The 22,210-nt window shown below is 41.9% G+C and overlaps 1 protein-coding gene across 1 annotated transcript; it reads left to right on the forward strand.

Moving 5' to 3' along the window:
* The first annotated feature begins 1,003 nt into the window (after positions 1–1,003).
* Positions 1,004–20,612, forward strand: VPS37B (VPS37B subunit of ESCRT-I). The gene is made up of 4 exons (XM_051972704.1): positions 1,004–1,224; positions 16,201–16,372; positions 17,180–17,262; positions 18,168–20,612. Exons 1-4 carry the CDS (start codon positions 1,087–1,089, stop codon positions 18,669–18,671), a joined length of 897 nt encoding a protein of 298 aa, XP_051828664.1. The 5' UTR covers positions 1,004–1,086; the 3' UTR covers positions 18,672–20,612.
* Positions 20,613–22,210: the final 1,598 nt, after the last annotated feature.

The following is a 22,210-nucleotide window of genomic DNA, read 5'->3' on the forward strand; positions in this document are numbered from 1 at the left end:
AGCGAACCCAGTGCCTTCCCCCCAGGAGTTTTCGGTCTAACAGGGAAGATTTACAGACAGCTAGGCACTGGCTGGACAAACGGGGATTTCTCAGGGCCTGCCCCAGGACTGGGACTTAATATTAAAAATCCAACCGGTCCTGGCTAGAAGTGCCACAGAAAATCCGGGGCTTGAGGTTTCGGCTTTTGCTTTTCACTTTTGCCTCTGAGCTTTAGCTTTCTAATCTGTGAAATAAGGGGGCAAAGATTACTGGCGTGTGACCTCCCTGCCAGCCTGAAATCAATAACCCTTTCTTCTCTAGCTGGGCAGGAACCCCTTGCCCGCCCGCCTGGGAGACCATCCAAAAAAGTTCTCATCGCCGTGGCAACCCCGAAGAACGAAATGGTCTCTGGGACTGAAAACACCAAACTGAACCAGGATTCAAATCCTGACTGAAGACCTCCAAAAGCTGGGAGGATCTGGTTCCTTAAATCTCCCGGGGCCTTGGCTTAAAAGGAGGAAGCAGGCCTCCCTGACCCCTCAGGTCTGGTGCAGCTTTAAATAAATGAGCCCGTGACGATGACTCTCCCTCTGATGTCACCGTGGCTCACTCAAATGTCTTCCATCCGGTGACGGAAGATTCTGCTCTCTCTGACGTCACTACAGATCTGGGCTCCTGGTCCAGTGACCCAGTGATTGGGAATCCCGCTCTCCCTCTGACGTCACCACGGCCCACAGGCTCCCATTCCGAGTTCCTAGTGCGGGAAGGAGGGGGAGGGGGAGCGGATCCCGCACTCCGTCTGACGTCACTTCGGCTACTCCGGTGGCCTACGGAGCTCCTGGTGGGGGAGGGATGGACCCTCCCCCACTCCCAACGCGATGACGTCATCTGGAGGCGGCGCCACGCCGCGGAGGAGGCGGGGCTCCTGGAGGGGTGGGCGCGCGCCTAGGCCTGGGCGGGCAGAAGGAGCGAGGTAGGAGGACGACGGCGGGAGCGGCGGCTGGAACGGCGGCTGGGGCGCCTAGAGCGGCGGCGGCGGCGGCGTCGTCGAGAGGAGGTGGTCGGGAGAGGCGGCGGCGGAGCCCGGGCCGGGGCCGGGGAGGGCAATGGCGGCGGCAGCGGCGGGCCCCGGGCCGGGGGCGGCGGGGGTCGCGGGCCGCTTCGCGGGGCTGTCGCTGGTGCAGCTGAACGAGCTTCTGGAGGACGAGGAGCAGCTGACGAGCATGGTGCAGGAGATGGAGGAGGTGCGAGCTGGGCCGGGGGAATCTGGTGGGGGCGGGGCCGGGGACCGTTGGAGGGGGGGGTCTAAGCGCGGGGTGGCGGGGAGGGACTGGAGAGGGTGAGGGGAAGCTGGAGGGGCCCTTGGGGTAGGAGCTGAGCCTGGAGGACGGGTGCCGAGGGGGCGGCTGGAGGGAGATCGGAGTTCCGGAGGCCCGGCCGAGGGGCTGAGGAGGAGGGGGCATGGGTTGGGTAATGGATTAAGCCAGGGAAAAGACAGAAGTTGGAAGGCTCTGAAGTAGGGAGTTTACAAGTTTGGGGAAACCGAGGGAACCCGAGATTGGGAGTTGGGGGGGGGTTAGGAGAAACTAAAAAGGAAGACCCGGGAGGAAGTTCGAGATAATCGGATTCCAAAGGTGGAGGTTTTCTGGAGTAAAGAGATGATAATGCAGAGGAGGAAAAAAACCTTGAGGGATCTGAAATGTGGGGCTGTGGCGCCCCAGAGTGTGCCCAGCAAGCCCAGATGTCCCTTTCGAGGCACTTGGAGGGGGTAGTGCCTTTCCACAGCTGGCCCAGTCCTTCAAGGCTTTTTCTTTCTTTGAGGGTGGGCTGAGTAATAAGGTAGCAAAGATAAAGGGGAGTAGGGGTGGGATGAGGGGTTAATCCCTTCTTCCTTTCGCTCAGTGGCCAGCCCCGGCAGGCAAGCAGAGCTCCCCTTGTCTCGCCCCGGAGCCCGTGCCTTGGGTGCCGGCAGTGGTCTCCCCTCCCTCCAGCCCCTGGGAGCCTGTCTGAGGGGGATGACCCTCTTTGAACAGGTGGGCTCCTGCTTGAAGCAAGCCCGCCCAGCTCTTCAGCCCCCTCCTTTGTCTGTGAAGCCCGAGCCTTCCCACGCCCAGACCACAATCCCGCTCCCCCAGAAGCCCACCAGGGCCACCCGACAGCGCCGAGCCAGTCTGCTTCAAAAGGGTGCTTGTGTCTAGGTTACACATTCAGAAACACTGAAAACCCTCAACAGATCATTGTGCCCAACTACAGAGAGGCCAGTGTAGTGCGATGCTATCGGCCCTTCCATTAATACACTCCTTGTATTCAAGGGCTTCCCAACTTGGCACCGGAGGCCGCCCCGACATGAAATTTACCCCATTTATGGGCTCGCTGGGGCGCTTTTCGCTTTGAAAAATAATCACAAAGCCACCAGTTCCTCCCGCTCACCGAGTGTGCGTTTTATCGGTACAGAGGAAGAAAAGATTGGGTTCCTTCTGGTTCCCTCCAGTTGTTGTGAGAGCTGTCATTGGGTGTCAGCTGGGTGCCTTTTTAAGTGTAATAATAAAATCATAGTCATTACTTCTGGGCTGTAACATGCCTACAATTCAGTTTGTTGTAGGTAATGATACTGTTTTCGTGAGAACCCGGATAACTGTGTCCATGGAATAGTAACCAAAATAGCTTTTGAGTTGGGGAAGAAAGACCATAAAAAGGTTCGATTCCTCTGACTCTGTGAGGCTCTTAAAAATAACTTGTAGGCTGGAACCGTGGATCTGAAGAACCTGAAGCCAGAAGGGAGAAATGATTGGTTAGAGGGGAAAGCAGATTCAGTTTAAATTTAATTAACCTAATAGTATTATTACTTTTTGACTTCAGTTGACCTTCATACAAGGATTCCTTTACACGTTGAGAACTGACTTGGTTGTGATTGATTAGGCCACCGGGTTCTTGTTGAATTACTCAGTGATGGTTTATTTTTTAGGGTGTAGCTCTTCCAAAACCAGGAAACTTTAGGTTGGTGCCAGAATACCTTAGCCAACTCACCTAATGATGTGGTCATACGTAGCGTGTTGTGCCGGACACGTTTCTTCCCAAGTCATATGTGACATGCCTCTGAACAATTGGGGGAAGCTGAATTTTTAAGCATGATAATTTTTCCCGTGTTAGTGTTGGGTGTGTTGTTTTCATGCAATTTATTGCTGTCTTAGTCTTCTGAGATAATTAGTGGTACTGTTAATGAAAGAATGCTTCGCGGCCAGACAAAAGGATTCCTTTACATGAAGTATATGGGCAGTTCTGTTTTTGTAAGTTCTTGAGCTCTAGAGATGCCTGTTTCACCCTTTTGTTCCAAAGCAGTTAGGTTATTGATTCAGGAGCTTTGTAGTTGAGAGGGTAGGAGATAGTAAAGGACTATGTACAATCTCTAAACTGGAACCAAAAGCTTTCCTTTTTAATTGGCAGAGAAAAGTGTTTTAAATTGCAGAGTAAGGTTCTTCAAGCCTGAGGGGATATTTTGTGGTGTATGGAAAATGTGGCTAGGTTTTGAAGGCTTTCCTTACTGGGTTTAAAGACAACTAGGTATTATGCTTTAGTAACATGTTTTTTATTATTGTGAATGAGTTGTAATAGAGTACAGACCATTAAAAAGTGTCTAACTGCCACATAGGTCATCGTTTTCTCCTGCATCAAGCTATCTCACCTTTCCTTTTATTCTGGCCTGTGAGATAAATGGGTCATATGCTTAGTGATTTTATGATCTAGGAATTAACAAAGTTGATGATTTGTTTGTTAAAATACTTATTTTTATTTAAGGTTATTTTTATATTGCTGAGGAATGTGTTTCTCTCTGGTTGCCTTAACCCTGTTGGACTTGCACTGTACTCCCTTAAAAGGAATAGTCTCACAAAGGGGATTGCTTTAGCTAAATTTGGCCTCTTAGGACACTTAAGTAAAAGGATTTAAATTTTGAGAGGTAATACTGATTGATAGTTACTAATCATCTCACTATGGATTCAATCAGTAATCTCTATTCTTAATTGCTAGGAAACCTCCCAAGTTGAAAATGCTCTCCAAAACTTGAAGTCTTATGCTTTGTGGATGATGAGAAAAGCTCCTCTTTCTTATAGGGTCCATTTCCTGGAGACATGTTCTGGAGTGATTTGTGACTAGTGGTGAAGAACTACCGCATGAATCATAAGACTTCATTGAAAATAACAGTACATTAATTTAAATCCCTGGTACTGAACTACAAACACTTATTAAAATGCCTTGGTTTTTGTAACTAAGCTTTAGCTGAATGCAGACTTTAGTCTTAGTTGGAATGTAGTAGTGGCATTTGGAGTTAATCTTTGCTTCTACCTTGTTCAAATAGTTAAGAATCTATAACCCTTTCTTTGTGTTTAAATCTCATCATGAGGTTTCATATTTTAAGTCCTGAATAAAAAAATTGCCCTCATAGAACATCTTGAAATTTAATTTCTTTATGTATTTGATCTTATTAATAGACCTTAGGGACACTCTATGTAAGCAAAGCATTTATTAAGACTTACTAGTGCTTACTATATGCTATCCTGGCAAAGCAAATTACAAGCAAGAGTGACAGTCCCTGCTCTCTAGAAGCTTACGTTTTATTGGGGAAAAGATTACAAAAAAAGGGGAGCTGGAAAGGTAGGGGAGGGAGAGTGGAGGTATGGTATGGAAAAGCCCAGAAGTGGTTTGGAGGTGGACATGATAAAGCAGTAGCCCGAGTTCCAAGGGTAAGGTCAACCAAAGTTTGTCCCCATGGGTTTGTGGGGGCCAAGGGCTTTGGGATGATGACCAGAGTGTAGTCAGTATGGTGTGTGGATGCCTAGGAATATAAGAAAATTATGGCCTTATTTTAAAAATTTTGTTTCTTTAGTCAAGAAATTTTATTTTAGTTTTTTTTTTAATTTCTTTATATTATTTTATAATTGTAATTTTCCCCATTCTACCTATATTTCCTTCACTACTGCTACATTACAAGTTATTGCTTCTTTCTCTGCGATGCTTATTCATGATTTTTCATAATTCTTTTTTTTTTTTTTTAATCTTCTGTTGAACTCTAGCTGAGGCGCTAGGAGCTCATGCCAAGGGCTTTGAGTATTCTGTGGGAACCAGCCAGTGCTCTGGCTGACATAAGGTTATCCTGCTCTCTGATATGTCACTGGCCTTCTCCTTTGTCCAGCTATATATACAAGCTTGATGTCTTTTATACTGTTATATTTTCAGTGAAACCAAAAACTGACTTTTTATTCTGTATAGCCTCACAAAAGAGGACCTCATTTTACACACAATTTAACATCCTTTTAATAATATTCTTTTAGTACTTCTTAACTATCTAAAAGGAGAATAATTTAAACAGAACTGTGCAAACCCTTATTGGTACTAACATGCATATATGTAATTGTGTTCCAAGTCTTCAAGTTGTTAGGGTCTTTATTGCAGAACAGTGTTATATGGGTTTGTGTTGTGCATAGTATTTATTTTACAGGAATACTTTTCATTATTTATGTGTAATTTTAGTAGTCACTTGCCTAATCATTGTCATGCATAGGTAAAATTTAAAATATAATATTCTTAGAAACTTTTTGTAGGCAGTTTTCTTGGGTTAAATAGTTGCTGGATAGTAGTTGATGTTTGGGTTTGTTTGGTTTTGTTTTTTTTGGGGGGTAGATTATATCATCTTGTCCTTTGATAATAGAATACACGTAATTTTTAATATTTCTACAAAAAGCTCTTGCTTATCAAGCATTTATTAAGCACTTAGGTTGCTTTATAATGTGTGGTCTGAAAAAGGGTTTAGGGGTGTTTTCTTATAGAAGAATAAGATATGTTTTTAGCTTGGCTAACCAGTTTCTTCAGATAGCAAAGGTTAAAAAAAAAAAAAACCAACAACAAACCCAAACTTGTTCAAATTCCAACATATATATTTTTAAAAACATGGTTTCTTAGAATAATTCATCACTTAGCCAGAGTTTCACTTAGACAATCTTTGACTCATTAAACATTTTTTAAGCACCTGCTATGCCCAAAGAGAAATATTGTTGTTGTTTTTTTTTTAAAGCATTTTGTTATTAAGTCATTTTAGTCTAGACTGGCTCTTTGTGACCCCGTTTGGCATTTACTTGACAAAAATACTGGAGTTTCCTTCTCTAGCTTATTTTACAGATGAGGAAATTGGTTAAATGACTTGCCCAAAGTGACACAGCTTGTAAGTGTCTGAAGCCTGATTTGAACGCGGCAAGATTCATCTTCTTGATTTCAGTCTCCACATCTATCTACTGGGCCACTAGCTGTGCAAAAGCTGCATAAAAATGGAAAGAAGGACCAGCTTTTTAATCTATCCCTTTTGCCTTAAACTTGGGATTTAGGATTGAAAAGTATTGTTTGTTGAACACAATCTTTGCTCACAATAGGCTTGCAGTCTAACTTGGAGGGGGGATGTACTAGAGTCAGGGATTAAGACATAGCAAGTTTGATATAAGATGGACTAATCAGATTGCTTCTTTGGACAAAAGTTCTAAGGCGTTTAGATTGTAAAAGAGAGAGGAATGGAAATCTTCATGCAGAAGTTTGCATCTGAGTTGGTGCAAGGAAGTGAGAGGGATCAGTTGTGGGATATGACATTCCTATCCTGCTCAAAATGCAGAGCAGTAGGAGAGGGCCAGCCTTGTCAGAAATAGAAAATGTATGGAAGGAAGAAGAATGAAATAAAGTTGGAAACATTGTCAATGTCTTTAATGACAGATTAAGTTCATTTTATTTGAAAAAATTGAGGCCATTGACTTGAGATTTCCTTCTTTTCTCATCAGGTCTCTCTGGACATTATTAGCTATTTCCTGTTTAACTTTTGACAGTGATAAAGAGGTCATCCATCTTGACAAAGCTAGTACTTCTACATGTATGGACCTTTAATTAATTTTATGATCAATAGCAGACTGCTTCCTTTCTCTTTTCAAAAAATTTTTATTTTTTTCAGTTACATGTAAAATAATTTTAAATATTTATTTAATGAAATTTTAAAATACTTTTTCAGTACTATTTTCTTTCCAAATACAAATTTTTGTAAGATTTTATGTTCCAAATTTTCTTTTTACCTCCCCCTTTTCTTTAACATTCATTTTTTAAAAATTGAGTTCCAAATTGTCTTCTTCCTCTTCCGCTTCATTGAAAAGGCAAGCAATTTGATATATGTGGAATCATGCAAAACATCTTTCCACATTAGTCACATTGTAAAAGAAGATACAGACCAAGAAAACTCCATTAACACAAAAAAAGTAAAAAATAGTATGCTTTGATCTGCATTCCCATTCCCATCAGTTCTTTTTCTGGAGGGAGGTAGCATCAGAAGTCATTTAGAATGATTTTAGATGTTTGTATTGCTGAGAAATAAGTCATTTATAGTTGATCTTCATACAATATTTCTGTTTCTGTGTATAGTGTTTTCCTGGTTCTGTTTACTTCACTTTTACATTACTTCATGTTCCAGTTTTTTTCTGCTCATTTCTTATAGCACTATAGTATTTCATCTCAATCATTTATCACAGCTTGTTCAGCCATTTCTTATTTGATTGTTATCCCCTCAATTTCCCAATTCTTTGCCACCACAAAAAGATGCTCTAAATGTTTTTTTTTTATATAGGTCCTTTTTCTTTTCTTTTCTTTTTTAATCTCTTTGGGATACAGATCTAATAGTGGCATTGTTGGGTCAAAAAGTATATCCAGTTTTATAGCTCTTTGAGTATAGTACCAAATTGCTCTCCAGAATGGTTGGAACTCTACTGACAACACATTAGTGTTCTGATTTTCCCATGTCCCCTCCAATATTAGTCATTTTCCTTTTCTGTCATCTTCGCCAATCTGATAGGTTTGAGGTGGTACCTCAGGTTCTAACAAATGTGCATTTCTGTAATCAATAATCATTTTTTTTTTATTTTTAAAATAATTCTATTATTTTTTATTAACGCTTTTTATTTTCGAAACATATGCATGGATAATTTTTCAACATTAGCCCTTGCAAAACCTTGTGTTCCGGTTTCCCACCCCTATCCCTAGATGGCAGGTAATCCAATATATGTTAAACATGGTAAAAGTATATGTTAAATCCAATATATACATATATAGTTGTTGAGGACTACGCCTAGATGTGAAGCCCCTACAGCTGTGAATCTTAACACCCTGAAGGAATTACAACTCAGCCTTTACTGACTGAGATGTTGCTTGTGGATTGGGAATGAAATAAATAGGAGGCAAGAGGGAAGAGGAGAGAGGTCAAAGAACGCACCTGCCTCTCAGTCTCCTTGTATCGTTATTGTCCTTTCACATGGAGGGAACTATTCTACTGGTCAGAATTGGATCCCCAGCAGCCACTAGCAGGTTGCATCTGTAACACATATTTATACAATTATCATGCTGCACAAGAAAAATGAATTCAAAAAGGAAAACAATGAGAAAATAAAATGCAAGTAAAGAGCAACAAAAAGAGTGAAAATGCTACATTATGATCCATACTTATTTCCCACAGTCCCATCTCTGCATGTAGATGGCTCTTTTCATCACCAGATTGTTGGAATTGTCTTGAATCATCTCATCACTGAAGAGAGCCACGTTCATCAGAATTGATCATCATATAGTATTGTTGTTGAAGTGTATAATGATCTCCTGGTCCATATACTTTAACAACAATACTACATGATGACCAATTCTGATGGATCTGGCCATCCTCAGCAATGAGATGAACCAAACCAGTTCCAATGGAACAGTAATGAACTGAACCAGTTACGCCCAGCGAAAGAACTCTGGGAGATGACTAATAACCATTACATTGAATTCCAATCCCTATATTTTTGCATACCTGCATTTTTGAGTTCCTTCATAAGCTAGTTGTACAATCATTCAGAGTTTGATCCTTTTTGTACAGCAAAATAATGGTTTGGTCATGTATACTTATTGTGTATCTAATTTATATTTTAATATATTTAACATCTACTGGTCATCCTGCCATCTGGGGGAGGGGGTGGGGGGAAGGAGGGGAAAAATTGGAACAAGAGGTTTGGCAATTGTCAATACTGTAAAGTTACCCATATATATAATCTGTAAATAAAAGGCTATTAAAATTTAAAAAAAGAAAAAAAAATGATCTTCTGGTCCTTCTCACTTCACTCAGCATCAGTTCTGTAAATCTCTCCAGGTCTCTCTGAAATCATCCTGGTGATTTCTTACAGAACAATAATATTCCATAATATTCATATACCACAATTTATTCAGCTATTCTCCAATTGATGGGCATCCACTCCGTTTCCAGTTTCTGGCCACTACAAAGAGGGCTGCCACAAACATTTTTGCACAGGTGGGTTTCTTTCCCTCAAGATTTCTTTGGGATATAAGCTCAGTAGAAACATTGTTGAGTCAAAGGATATGCACAGTTTGATAAATTTTTGAGCATAGTTCCAAATTGCTCTCCAGATTGGTTGGATCCATTCTCAGTTCCACTGCATTAGTGTCCCAGTTTTCCCACATCCCCTCCAACATCTTAGCCAATCTGAGAGGTGTGTAGTGGTATCCCAGAGTTGTCTTAATTTGCATTTCTCTGATCAATAGTGATTTGGAGCACTTTTTCATGTGACTACAAATAGTTTCAATTTCTTCATCTGAAAATTGTCTGTTCATATCCTTTGATCATTTATCAATTGGAGAATGGCTTGATTTTTTTGTAAATTTGAGTCAATTCTCTATATATTTGGAAATGAGGCCTTTATCAGAACTTTAAATGTAAAAATGTTTTCCCACTTTATTGCTTGGAAGGGAAGATTTTTATAGACTAAAGGAAGGGGGAGGAACTAGGATAGTTGAGGAGATCGGGATGGTTTGATTACCAGGACAGTTGGAGAGATATGGTCTGGAATGGCTTGGTTTTTTGTAAATTTGAGTCGATTCTCTATATATTTGGAAATGAGGCCTTTATCAGAACTTTAAATGTAAAAATGTTTTCCCACTTTATTGCTTGGAAGGGAAGATTTTTATAGACTAAAGGAAGGGGGAGAACTAGGAGAGTTGAGGAGATTGGGATGGTTTGATTACCAGGACAATGGGAGAGATAGGGTCTGAAAGGAGTAGGAGAGAATGTTTCCTGGAGGAGTTGGAGAGATAAGGACTAAGGGGAGATTTAGAATACAAAATTAGGGGACATTTGAAGAAAAACTCTCAGATTGAATTGAAGAATTTTGATCTTAGGGAGAGAGCAGGCTTGAGTTCTCATCAGTTTTGACACTTTTAAAAATGTGTATATTTTAGAAAAGCAAGCTATAATATATAATAGACATTTGTGATTTCATATCAGATCTTTGTATTCTACTTTGTTTTGGGAAATGTTCATTTTCTTTTTGTGTTTGATAAAATCAGAATAAGAATAAAACGAAACTCCCAAGATACAAAAGCTAATTGTGAACCAGTTTGGGGGTCTCCATCTAGAAATAGTCCAGTAGGTTCAGAGAGGATCAAACAGACCATTGTTAGTATTTACTTTGACCAAATATTTACCAAAAAGATATGGTCTTTGATGTTCATCTTATAAAACTGAGAATAATTACTATGTATTTAGGAACCATCATATTGATTAATACCGGCTCCTTTTCTTTTTGTTTTTCTTACATTCCATTTTGAAGACTAGGTCATTTGTTCTTCAAGCATAAATTAATGGTATACTGATTTTCACATGCAAATCAGTTCCACATGGAAAGGAATGTGTTAGCTTAAATTCTATCACTGTTAATTTTTTCTCAAGTTTAATCTTAATGAAGAGAATTGGGCTGTCTTCTACCAAATGCATCAGAATTTACCTTTTGGTAATCTGTTTATTGTTTATGAAACAAGTAATATATTTTTCTCTTGAGGAGATTGTCCTGTTTGAACTCTTGATAAGCAGCTGGTAAATTTCCTTTTACAAGTAGGCTGTATCCTTGGAGATAGTTTCACACAGCCCACGGATTTGCTGTATTTTGGGACATTTTCACAAGGCAGGGGGTTTTAAATACTGTTATTGATCTAAACGTGTCGAACAATCCAGCCAAAAATCACTGTTTTTTTCCTAGTAAGACTTGTGTAAGAATTGGCATTGAAGTAACTGGAGCCTCTGTTGGCTTGGTACTTGGTACTTGGTACTCAAAGGCCATTTAATCCAGCCCAGATAGCCCGGATAAGAAACCCCCCATTCTGCATGACAAGTGGGCATCCAGCCTTTACTTCTAAAACCTGGAGCTCCAGAGGCGGCTCATTCCTTTGGTTATTATTGTAAGCCTAAACCATATTGCTTTTGTTACAGTTGGAAGATTAATAACCTTTACTGGATAAATTCGATCTTTGTAACCTAATCTCTCAGACCTGTTATGTTCATGGCTTAATGACTTGAACTTTTCTAATACAGAAATTGTTTCAGTACTCAGGTTTTTGTTCACATATGTGCTTAAAATAACTTGACTTAGCTTTAGTTAATGATTGGCATGATTCAGGGCTTAGGTTTTGAGAAAGGAAAGTACGCTGATGGGGTATAATAGAATAGTCATAATGACTAGATTTTGTAATGTACTGTCATTACGTATCAGCATATTGTAAAAAAAATTGACATGCATAAGTCATGTCTTCAGATCATTTATTTGCTTATCTTGATAAATCTTTGAAATTATATCTGAGAATTTTTTTTCTTTACTAAAGGACTACTTTTAAAAGTTTTTAATTTAGAAAGCCATTTTAGTTCATTGTACTGTGCAATAATGCTGCTGTACTTCTTCAGTATCAGAATTAATAGTGCTTAGAATTAGTTGCAATCATGATTGTAATCAAAATTATTTTTTGTTCTTTCTCCCCTTCTGCTTTGAAGCCTGTGTTATTATGGAAGCACAGAATAAATTGTCATTAAACATTGTAATTGTTTTTATTAATAGAAAGCATTAACATATAATATTATTTAGTAATCATCGAACAAACATGTAATGAGTACTTACTGTATTCAATGCTTGAGGACATAACAGTTTAGAAAAGAGCTGGTCTCCTGTCTTTCCCTCAGCATAGGCTGGATAAATAAACCTCATTTGCTTAACCTGGATTTTATAATTTAAAAGTACTTTGTTGTCATTAAAAAGTGGCGTTCCAAAAGTGAAGTTTTAAGGCTTCAAAACCTCAAACTTTATTATTCCTCACCATGTCTGTCTCTCTCTGTGTGTCTCTCTGACTCTCTGTCTCTGTCTCTGTCTTTCCTCTATTGTGAGTTTTTGAGGAGGGCCGTAGCTAGCTTCTTCTAGGCAGGAAGCCGCGCTCTGCAGTCGGGCTGGCTCTTGGGCCTGGGACCCCTGCTAGGTGAGTGCCCGCGGTTGGCGGCCTGTTCCTCTGTTCGTCCGGTCCTCAGTCAGGTCCTCTGCCGAGCGGGAGGCGCGCTGTGAAGATCAGAGGAGAGGCCTGCTCCACTTCCTCCATTCCTGACATAGTCCTGTCATTTATCCCACCTGTCCCCTTGGGAAACATGCTGAGGCCTGCCTGCTGCGGGTTCTGGGGGATCCTTGCCTTGGTTAGATCTTAGAGAAGCTTGAGGGTGGATTTAGCTGCTGGGTGTTTTCTGAGGGGAAGGGGGGGGGGGACCTTGCCTGGACATTAGCCCCCATGTCATTCATTCTCCTGGCCCCAGGCATTGGACAGGTCAGGTGAGGGGGTGGAGGGAGCGGGTTTTTTATTCTGTCCCCATGGCTCTTTCTATGTAGTGAGTGAGTAGTATGGTTTGTGTGATAGAATAAAGACCTCTGTGTGCTGGGTAATTAGTCAGAAGGCATTTTTTTTCCCTGAAAAAGTACCATGGAAACAATGACAGATTTTCTACCAGCGTGTTCATAGATGCAAGATTGTAATTGTGGATGAAAGTGCCAGACTGGGGACAGCTTGGTCTTCCCATTTCAGCCTGTGGTGTATGTCTGGTTTGAAAGGCGTTCCATGGGCAGAAATCATGACCCGGCTCTGACCGTTATTGCTTCCAGACAGTGTTCCCGGGGTTATCATGTAGAGCTGCCATCTGATGATTAAGAGAGGCCTTTCTGCCTCCCTGCCTCCTGTTGTACCTTGTGCTCCCAGGATGCTGATGCCTTCTGTGAGGACCATTCCAAGCATGCCGGATCTCTGCTGAGGACGTCTGTTAATCAGCTCTCAGACCGCGGTGCATTGTTATTATCAGTAATAATTACTGATCTTGAGATACTGCTTAAAAATGTACAAATCCCTTTATATGCATAGTCTCATTTGAGATAATAGAGGATCTGCTTTTTGAAAGATGGCACTCTGTAGTTATAGATTCTTAGTGTCTTGAGGGAATGATGCTTTTGTGAGTTTTATGTCTGACATGTAATGTGCTTCCTATAATTATGCCCAGGTAGACTTCTAGGTAAGGCTCACATGTTGAAATTAATCCCAAAAGACAGAAGTGGTAGGGCTCAGGGTAGGAAGTTTTCTCATCTTATTGGCTGCTTTTTGCTTTCATGATTGTTTCTCAACCTCTTCTGAGTACGAGTTTCCTTGTCAAATTTTTAAGGAAAATTTTTACAGTTACATGACAGGGCTTGTAAAAGCCAAAAGTCCATTGAAGCGTGCTGGTGGTCATTCGGGCTTTCTCATCATTGGCCTTTAACTCCATTTGAATGCTGATTGAAGATGGAAACATTTTTGATGGTTTCTTGGGGAGGAGCTAAGTTTACTTTCCCACTTGTGAGTTTTTGATTATTTGTGTACATCCTTTGTACTTTTAAGCTTAGAGATGGAAGGAAATAGGCTGGTGTGGGAAGCATTCCAGCTAGAGAACTAAGTGGATTGAATAAGTTTTTCTCTTCCAAACTTTTTTAAAAGGCCTTTTTCCCAGTGGCAGCTCTGATACCTACAATGTAAAAAGTCCCTTATCTCCCTGAAACCCCTTGCTTAAGAAAATTACATCTAGGTACTTTGGGATGGCTACCTAATGAAATAAATAATTTGAATACTAGCATATTCTAAAAGAGCATGATTTTTTATTATTGTTGGATTTTACAGTTTGATTCTAGATTGTTTGCCTTGTCTTGCTTTGAATTGTTGAAAATGTTCTCAGGCACGGTGGGCTCTGCTGAGGAGAAAGTACTAATGAGCCTGGAATGCAGAGTCAAAGGGGATTTCTTTGATTAGCTTCCAGTTCTTTGGAAAGTAAAAAAAAAAGTCCCATAAACTGACATTTGAAAGGGAACAATCTTAGGGGTGGGTACATTCAGTCAGGCATGTTCTTTTACAGTCGTGCCCCCTGTGTAGCTGTTTTATTTTTATGAATTCAGGTATGCTTGTGGAGCTAAGGTGTCCTGAAAAGAAACTGATGGTGGTCACTGTTTTTAGAGCTAGTCTAAAGTGCTCTGATCCTCCTGTTTTCTTCCTGTCACTTCCCTCTGAGTACACAGTGGTCTGAGTTAATCACTGAAAACAGCAGGGGAGGTAAATGATTCCTCTGGCTGCCCAAAATCTGGAATATTCACTGCTTTCCTTTGACAGTATCATGGCTACTAGCCTTATTATCTTCTTTTTGATTTTAACTTGATTTTAACTTTAATTTTCGCTGGTTTGATTCTTTTGCCGGACCCAATTCTTTTATAACTCTGCCCTGGGGCTCAGCTCATTTGCATGAAACTATTCTGTGGATGGAAGGTTGAGCTCCTAGCTTTGTCATTTTTTGGTCTTAAGAGTGTCTAGGAGAAAACTAGGGAGATGCTTTCATTTTTGTTCCTTTCTGGGTACATTCATCTGAATATACATTGCATTATGCGAAGTCTGTGGTCAAACTACATATACTAAATTCAGCTGAGAGGAAGCAAAACTAGTTAAAATAGATCAGATGGCAGGATGCCTAAGAAATATTAAGGAGAAAACGAGAGGTCTAGGTTGGGTTGGACAACAAGAGGATGTGGACAGAACCCCAACAAATAACTTACAAGGAATTTTGTCCTGATGAAATGAAAAAGCTAGAGAAGATAGTTATTGTGGGCAAATTGTGATTTATTAAGGAGATTCTAGAAAGGAGAAAAGGAGAACTAGAAGTACACACAGATGCTTATTGTTGTTTTTAAGATAATCTTCACCGACTGTTTTCCTCCAAATATTTGAGTGGGAAGTTTTGACTTTGGCTAAACTTCTGTTGGAGGAGTTGGCAATTTTCCCTTTCTTCTAATCCTTAACACAGTGTCAGGCACATAGTAGGTACTTGATAAATGTTTATTGATTGATTTCTTTCCTCCCTCCCAACTGTTTATATTAAGATTTAAGAAGAGGGTTTTTTTTTTTTTAACAAAGTTTTACTGAATAATTCCTCTCTTTTGAAAGGAAAAATGTGGGACTAGGGAAATCAGGGTGTTGGCTGATGATTCAAAGGAGAAAAACGATCTTTTCCAACTTTGTGTCATCTTTTATTAGATTATAACAGCTCTAAAAGAACTGGGTCTGAAACAAGCATCGACTCCCATCTACTCCTCTTAACCTACCCTTTCTGAAGATAAGAGAATCAATGTCATTTCAGACTTAATAAAATCCTAGCTGCTTTTATTTTTTTCCTTTGATCTCTAAATATGATTATTCAGCCTGAGTTAACACTAGCACTCTTTCCACTCCAAATTACTGTCTCAGCCCTTTGAAAGTAATGATTCTTAAATCTCCCTTTCTCTCTCCTCTTTCTCTTTTTACAAATCTAATCTTGAATCCATAGAACTGTGCTCTTGGATAGACCAATGGTGGTATTCAGGAATTCAAGGCTCACTGAAAATATTTACGTTAAGGACATAACTGTAATGGGTCAAACAATACCCTGAGAAGATGTGAAAAAAGGATGTGTTCTCTCTCTCTTGCTCTCTCCCTCTGGCCCCTTCTTCCCTCCCTCCCCCCTTCTTCCTTCTCTTCCTCCCTTCCTTTCTCTCTCCCTATCTTCTCCCTCTTCACTCTCTGTCTCTGTCTTTCTCACACACTTTTTTTTTTTTTAGAAGGAGGGGGACTAGTATTAAAAGTGGCCATAACCCATAACCCAACGGAACTGAAGCCTGCCTCCCTTGTACACAATACCTCAGTAAAAACGCTTGGGAACAGATGGATGGGGGGATTTGAAGGGAGAGGCCTTTGGAGGTAGGTCTTTTGGGACTTATTCTCCAACTATAATAATATGCTTTTGGTTCTCCTATGTGCAGACGCAGAATGTTCAGCTTAACAAAGAGATGACTCTTGCCAACAACCGGAGCCTGGCAGAAGGAAATCTTTTATACCAACCACAACTGGACACTTTGAAAGCCAATTTGACCCAAAAATACCAGGAACTGCAGGTTCTCTTTGAAGCCTATCAGATCAAGAAAACCAAATTAGGTAACTTTTTACCTAGGGTGCTAGGGTGGTATTTTAGAAATAAGAGGGGGCAAGGGAAGGGCATTTTTCAGGAAGATGGTCCAGGATAGTTTAGATGTTAGATGGTCTTTCAGTGATTGTGAGTTGTTTATTTTTAGAATTTTGTTTTCTATTACAAATAAGTTTTAATTAATTATCCTTCAACCAGACTATAGAAGAGCCGTCTTCTGGAAGTAGAATTGGAGGAAAATAATTGTCTTGCTGCCATATTGCTCCTCCCATGTAGTGGAATATATCCCCTAATATGATCTATGAATTTATAATATAATCAAAAATAGACCTATTGTCTTAAGTGTGGAAAAAATAAATATCATTGTTTACTTTTCCTTTTTTGTTGTGACATTAAATTTCATATTTTATATACAAAAAAAATTCAGGAAGTGATTTGATAAGAATATTGAGTACGAGTGTAATGAACTTGATTGAAGCCTGTTGTTATGGCCAGGGTATATTGGCCCAAGTGGCCTATGTATTCTGGGTGTCCCTGGACCATCCCAAGAGCTCCCCCCAAGAGGGTGTTTCCTGATACAGTGCCCGCTTCTCCTCAGGAGGGGTGGGAAACATTGTTTTTCAGGACATACCTAATTATCAGCAGGAGAATGTAGCTCTTATTGACTTCCCAAATTAGAATAAACTCGTTAGTAGTAACTTGCAGAAGATAAGTTTAAAAGGTGGTATGTTTGCAGGTATGCTCACCTTCCAAGAAAGAGGGGGATGTTTCCTGAGAAATGTCTGTGTGCCTCAGGTCCCTGTCTCTTTCTCTTACAGATCAGCAGTCCAGCAGTGCTTCTCTGGAGACATTGCTAGCCCTTCTTCAAACAGAGGGAGCCAAAATTGAAGAGGATACAGAGGTAAGGTGAACTAGTTCTCTGTGTCTCGGGTACCTGGCACTGGCCCTTACACTTGCATACAGTAGGTGCTTAATACATATTGACTTGAATGAACATCCCAGAATTTCCTGTATTTAGGATGCAGCACTAGAGAAAGTCCTTCACAGTAGAACAGATAAAGTTAAGTTCCTTCCCTATGGGAGTTAGAGCCAACAAATTATAAACTTGTAATTCTGTCTGTTATGTGGGCTTTGTATAAGAATATGTCGGAGATACAGTTGGGGAGCTGGAGAGCGGCAGAGCAGCAGGTGGGGTGTCAGGGGCTGCTGAGGCTGACGGAATCTGGTCGTGGGGCTTGTGCAGCTGGTCCGGAGAGGGCTGTGACCAGGTGCAGGTGATCGGAGTGGACACAGCTGGCTGTCTCTCTAAGCATGATTGGCTTTCTTTAGCCAGCTGCTATAATAAATGTGGGAGAACAGACACAAGATGACCTTTAAGGGAACTGTCGGAGCTCCTACTTAGTGGCCAATTTACTAAGAGTGTGCTGGACTGGAGACTAGGGAGAATTTAGACTTGAGAAATGTCATCCCATGCCTCTAGCTCTAAATTGAATTAAATAAATTAAAGCTCTGAATTCTAAAGAGGTTGAGTCTGGCCGGCTGATTCTCGATGTGTAGTGTGGTCATAGAACTGCGTTAAATGGTCTTTTAGGGACTAAGAGACATAGAGAAATTCTTATTCTTACAGGGAAGGGGTCACAGGAGTAGTTGGGAGCCAAATCAAGAGTAACTCAACTGACTGATATGTAAAAGGCGGTTTCTTCTCTGCCTTCTAGAGCCAGGCAGTTCCCCAGGGTTTTAGGTATGGAATTTTCGCTTCTCTTTTGACTTCAGACCTTCTAACTCAGTATTTACCCATTATTTCAGAACATGGCAGAGAAGTTCCTTGATGGAGATATCCCTCTAGATTCATTCATTGACGACTATCAAAATAAACGGAAACTAGCCCATTTACGGCGAGTAAAAATTGAAAAACTTCAGGAAATGGTGCTTAAGGGCCAGAGACTTCCAAAGGCCCAAGTCCAGCTGCAGCCCAGGGTGCCAGATCCCACACCAGCCCCCATGGCGCCCTACCCGGCCTCCGATGCCAGTGTGCCCCCTTCTGTTGTGCCCAGGCGCATCCCTCCTCCGCCACCCCCCATTCCTGCTGGACGGTTTGCAACTCCGTTTACAGTGGCCATGGGATCAGGACAGGCTCTTCCTTACCCCGGATTGCAGTGCCCTCCTCTTCCCCCCCGGGTGGGCCTCCCATCTCTCAGTCACAACCCCCAGCCAGGCTACCCGGCTCCGTTTGCATCCCCGTACCCCCCGGCCCTCCCTCAGAGACCTCCTCCGAGGCTGCCCCCGCACCCCGGCTTCATCCTTCAGTGAGTCTGCGGCCGTCCCTTCATCCCGTGGCAGTGCTTGGGATCCGTCGTCCTCCCTCCGGGCCTTGCACACACGGGAGGAGACGGAGCTCAGACGTCCTGTCGGGGCTTCCCTTGGGGCCAAGACATGTTGTGTTTTAGAATCATAGTTTCTTGGGTAGGTAGTGTGATGCAACTTGACTTGTGTGACCCCAGCACATTGTCTAAGCTGGAGAAGGAAGCCGACGGACTCCGACTCTCAGTGAGAGGCTGACGGCCTCTCCCTGCTGGTTAGAAGAACTTCGCTACCTGCCATTGTTCAGCCACATCTAGAATCGTGTTCCATCACAGCTCATTTCAGCATGTTTAATTCTAGTTCTGTTTTTGAAAAGCCAATTCCACATTGATCGGGCCAGTATTGGACGGTAACTCTGCTTAGAGGCAAAGCAGCATGGGGGTTCTCTGCTGCTTTAAAATCCCGGATGGGCACAGGAGGTTTTAAATTTGGTGTATTTACTTTCTCCATGAAATCTGCTTTTGGGGGGAAATCATTGCTAGCACCCTTCACCTCCCACCCCCCAAACCTTGCTGCTTTTAAGATGCTTAAAAGCTGCAGAGCAAAGTTTGCACTTCCCTAAATGCTGTCTACACCTCCAGAGCCTTGGAAATTCAGGTCCTGTGGGGAGAACTGTAGAGAGTAGTGGGACCTGGGTTTTTATATTAAGGATTCTGTACCTGATATTTCTTCTTGGTTCCTATCTTTCCCACACCCAACCCTAAAGAGCTCACCAATAATTTCCACTTAGAAACACTCTAAAAATATTTTTACAACTTGTGGAATTTTCCTGTTTTCTACAAAAAATTTTTTTTGATGCTCACAGCACCATTCAGGGAAACTATTAAAAATATTGAATACTTATCGTGCAGATAAAATGCAAATTCTTCTCTCTTGCAAGCAATGCACGTGTGTCTGCTGTGCCTTAGGATCACTGTTGGCGATTGGACTTGTGACTCTTGGTTGTCTTTCCAATCCCCTGATGGCCATAGCTTCCTTTTTGACTCAAAGGGCTTGGGAAGAAGCTGCTCTGGAGGACTTTGCCCTGGTTTGGCTTGGGGGCACCCTCTAAAGTCACTGGCACACCTTTCAAGGAAAGGATTTTTCTAAGAATGGTGCTGATGGGTATCTGTCCACAAAAATGAAAGAAAAACCCCATCCCCTGGAGCCTGAAGGTCTTAGGCATTAATTATCTGCACTCCCTGGGAGGGGCAGATGGGGACGGGTTCTGAATATGGTGCTGCAGGGAGACGGCTGTGGGAAAACATTTCAGGTGGGGGGTGGGGAGGTGGGGGTGAGATCAGGTCTAGGCCTTTGTAGCCACACTGACAGATGCTGAATCTCCCAGAGTGAACTCCTGGCCACGCCCTCAGCCTCAGTGTGCCACCGGGGACCCTGCCCGGCTGGCAGCAAAAGGGTCCCCAACCGGAAACCCGAAGCAGGAGCCCGGTGCGAGAGGGGTCAGCACAGGTCAGCCCCAGAGAAGGCTGAAGAAGTATTTGGAAGGTGGAGAGATGGGGTTCCTCCGTGTGTGACCGCCAGCAGCCGGTGCCAATGTCTGTAGTCTTTCCCGTAAAACACTTGTGCTTCTGTACTTGAACTGTATGGTCGACCATTTTAAAGAAAAACTCATAGGATTCTTGGTGCCACATCAGTCAAATGGACTTGCCAGTTCTCCCTGTGGCTTGAAATGTTTTTGTTATACCTCTTTACCTGTGCTCCACTCTTAAGGAAAGCTGGCTCCCACAGCATTTGAGTCAGCAGCCAAAAGTATTTACCTTTGTATTTTGTTTTTGAGATTGTGAAAATGGCGCGAAGAGGCTGGCTTTGTCCTCTCCTTCCAGGGGCCATGTTTGGAACTGTGAGTGTAGGTCTGTAGGAAACTTTAATAAAAGAAATGATTATTAATAATGACCTTGTTGTTGATTTGCTGGGGAATTCCCATCATATGTTCCATTCTAGAATTCCAGTGATCTAGAATTCCTGGAAGAAACTGGATGATCACAGTAGTTTAAGTACCTCTTGGTGCTAATATTGAGTTGTTTGCTCATGTTCAATGTCCCTGAATAAACGAGCCCCTCACACTGACCGCCTTTAAAAAAAGCAACAGCCACTTCCCCTTACAATCCGGAATTTCCCTTTAGCCCCAGGAACAGAGAATGAGACACTTGATGGCGACTTTGCTGATGATTTCTGTGAATCCGCTACTTTGACCCCAAACACCAGTCATCAGACTTGGGACAACTTGACAGGTAAAGCAAGGCCAGGTTATGTGGGTCCAAGACAGGCCTTCTTGGGGTGCGGGTGGAGTGGGGGGGCCTTGTGGATATGAGGACCTGTGGTTATTTCCAATAAACAATAGAACATTTTAATTTTGGAATCCTCTGATACAGGATCGGCACAAAGCAGTTACTTTTGTGCTTTGTTGGCTGGGAGTTAATGATCACTCGTGGGCCAGCTGCTGGGACTTTGTTCAGGCTCCCTTCTAACGTTCAGTCGGCTGCCCGTCACCTCACAGAAAAGGCTGCTTATCTGGCCACGCTTACCAAGTTTTTTTCTTTTAAGGATATTTACCTATTTAGTGCTTCATTGGATCCTGATAACTTTGTTAAAGTAGGTTCAATAGATAGTAACAATGCCCATCTCACCAACAGGAAATGAAACTCGGGCCCAGGAGGCCTAGGGAATGATATTCAGGGCTATAAAAGTTATTAATTGTCTAGGATTCCTCCCACTGACTTTCTAGTGAAGAGTTTAGTGAGAACTTTGAGAAGCATTTTCTTAGATTTCAGTTGTGTGGCTTTTTATTGTAAAAGAAAATATACACTTTAACTAGTCCTTGCTTCCTTACACTTTGCATTATTGCGGTTTATTTTTTTTAAGCAAGCTTTGATGCTATTTGTTTTTAAACAGATATTTCTGGCCTCTTCTATTTTCCCTTAACCTCAGTGTTTTATAACAGTATTTTCACACCTGTCTCTGTTATTCAAAACAGTAATAACAGTAATATCTCACTTTTACAGATGGGGAAATGGAAATACCCAGGGTCACACTGCTAATAGACTGCAGACCCATGGCGTGGATACTCCAGCGTGCTTCACGATAAGGGCAGGGTTTTCTTGTCGCCTCTAACCTAGCTGAAGGAGTCTCTTTCCCAGGAAGGCATCCCGGAAGAGTGCCAGGTCTTTTCTTACAAATCTCTGTCCTCCCAAGGAAAGGAACTATTTTTTAAAGCCAGCTGTAACTCAGAAAATAGACTTTAAAATTCCTTCTAACAAGGACAAGGCACATGTGGTTAATGCACCTCAGCCCAAACTGCCTAGAAATGAGCAAAACTGACCTTGTAAAAGTAATGAGGTTCTGTGTGTAAACACCCCGAAAATGGGCCATCCGCTAAGTGTCCGCTGCTCTTTTTCCTGGCGTGGAGGCCAAAAGGCCTGTTTATATGTTCCCTTTCCCTTCCCAAAGAAACTACCCTGGCCACGGTCCCAGTTGTGGGGAGAGGGGAG

Source organism: Antechinus flavipes, chromosome 1, assembly GCF_016432865.1.
Source record: "Antechinus flavipes isolate AdamAnt ecotype Samford, QLD, Australia chromosome 1, AdamAnt_v2, whole genome shotgun sequence".
In the NCBI taxonomy this organism is placed as follows: domain Eukaryota; kingdom Metazoa; phylum Chordata; class Mammalia; order Dasyuromorphia; family Dasyuridae; genus Antechinus; species Antechinus flavipes.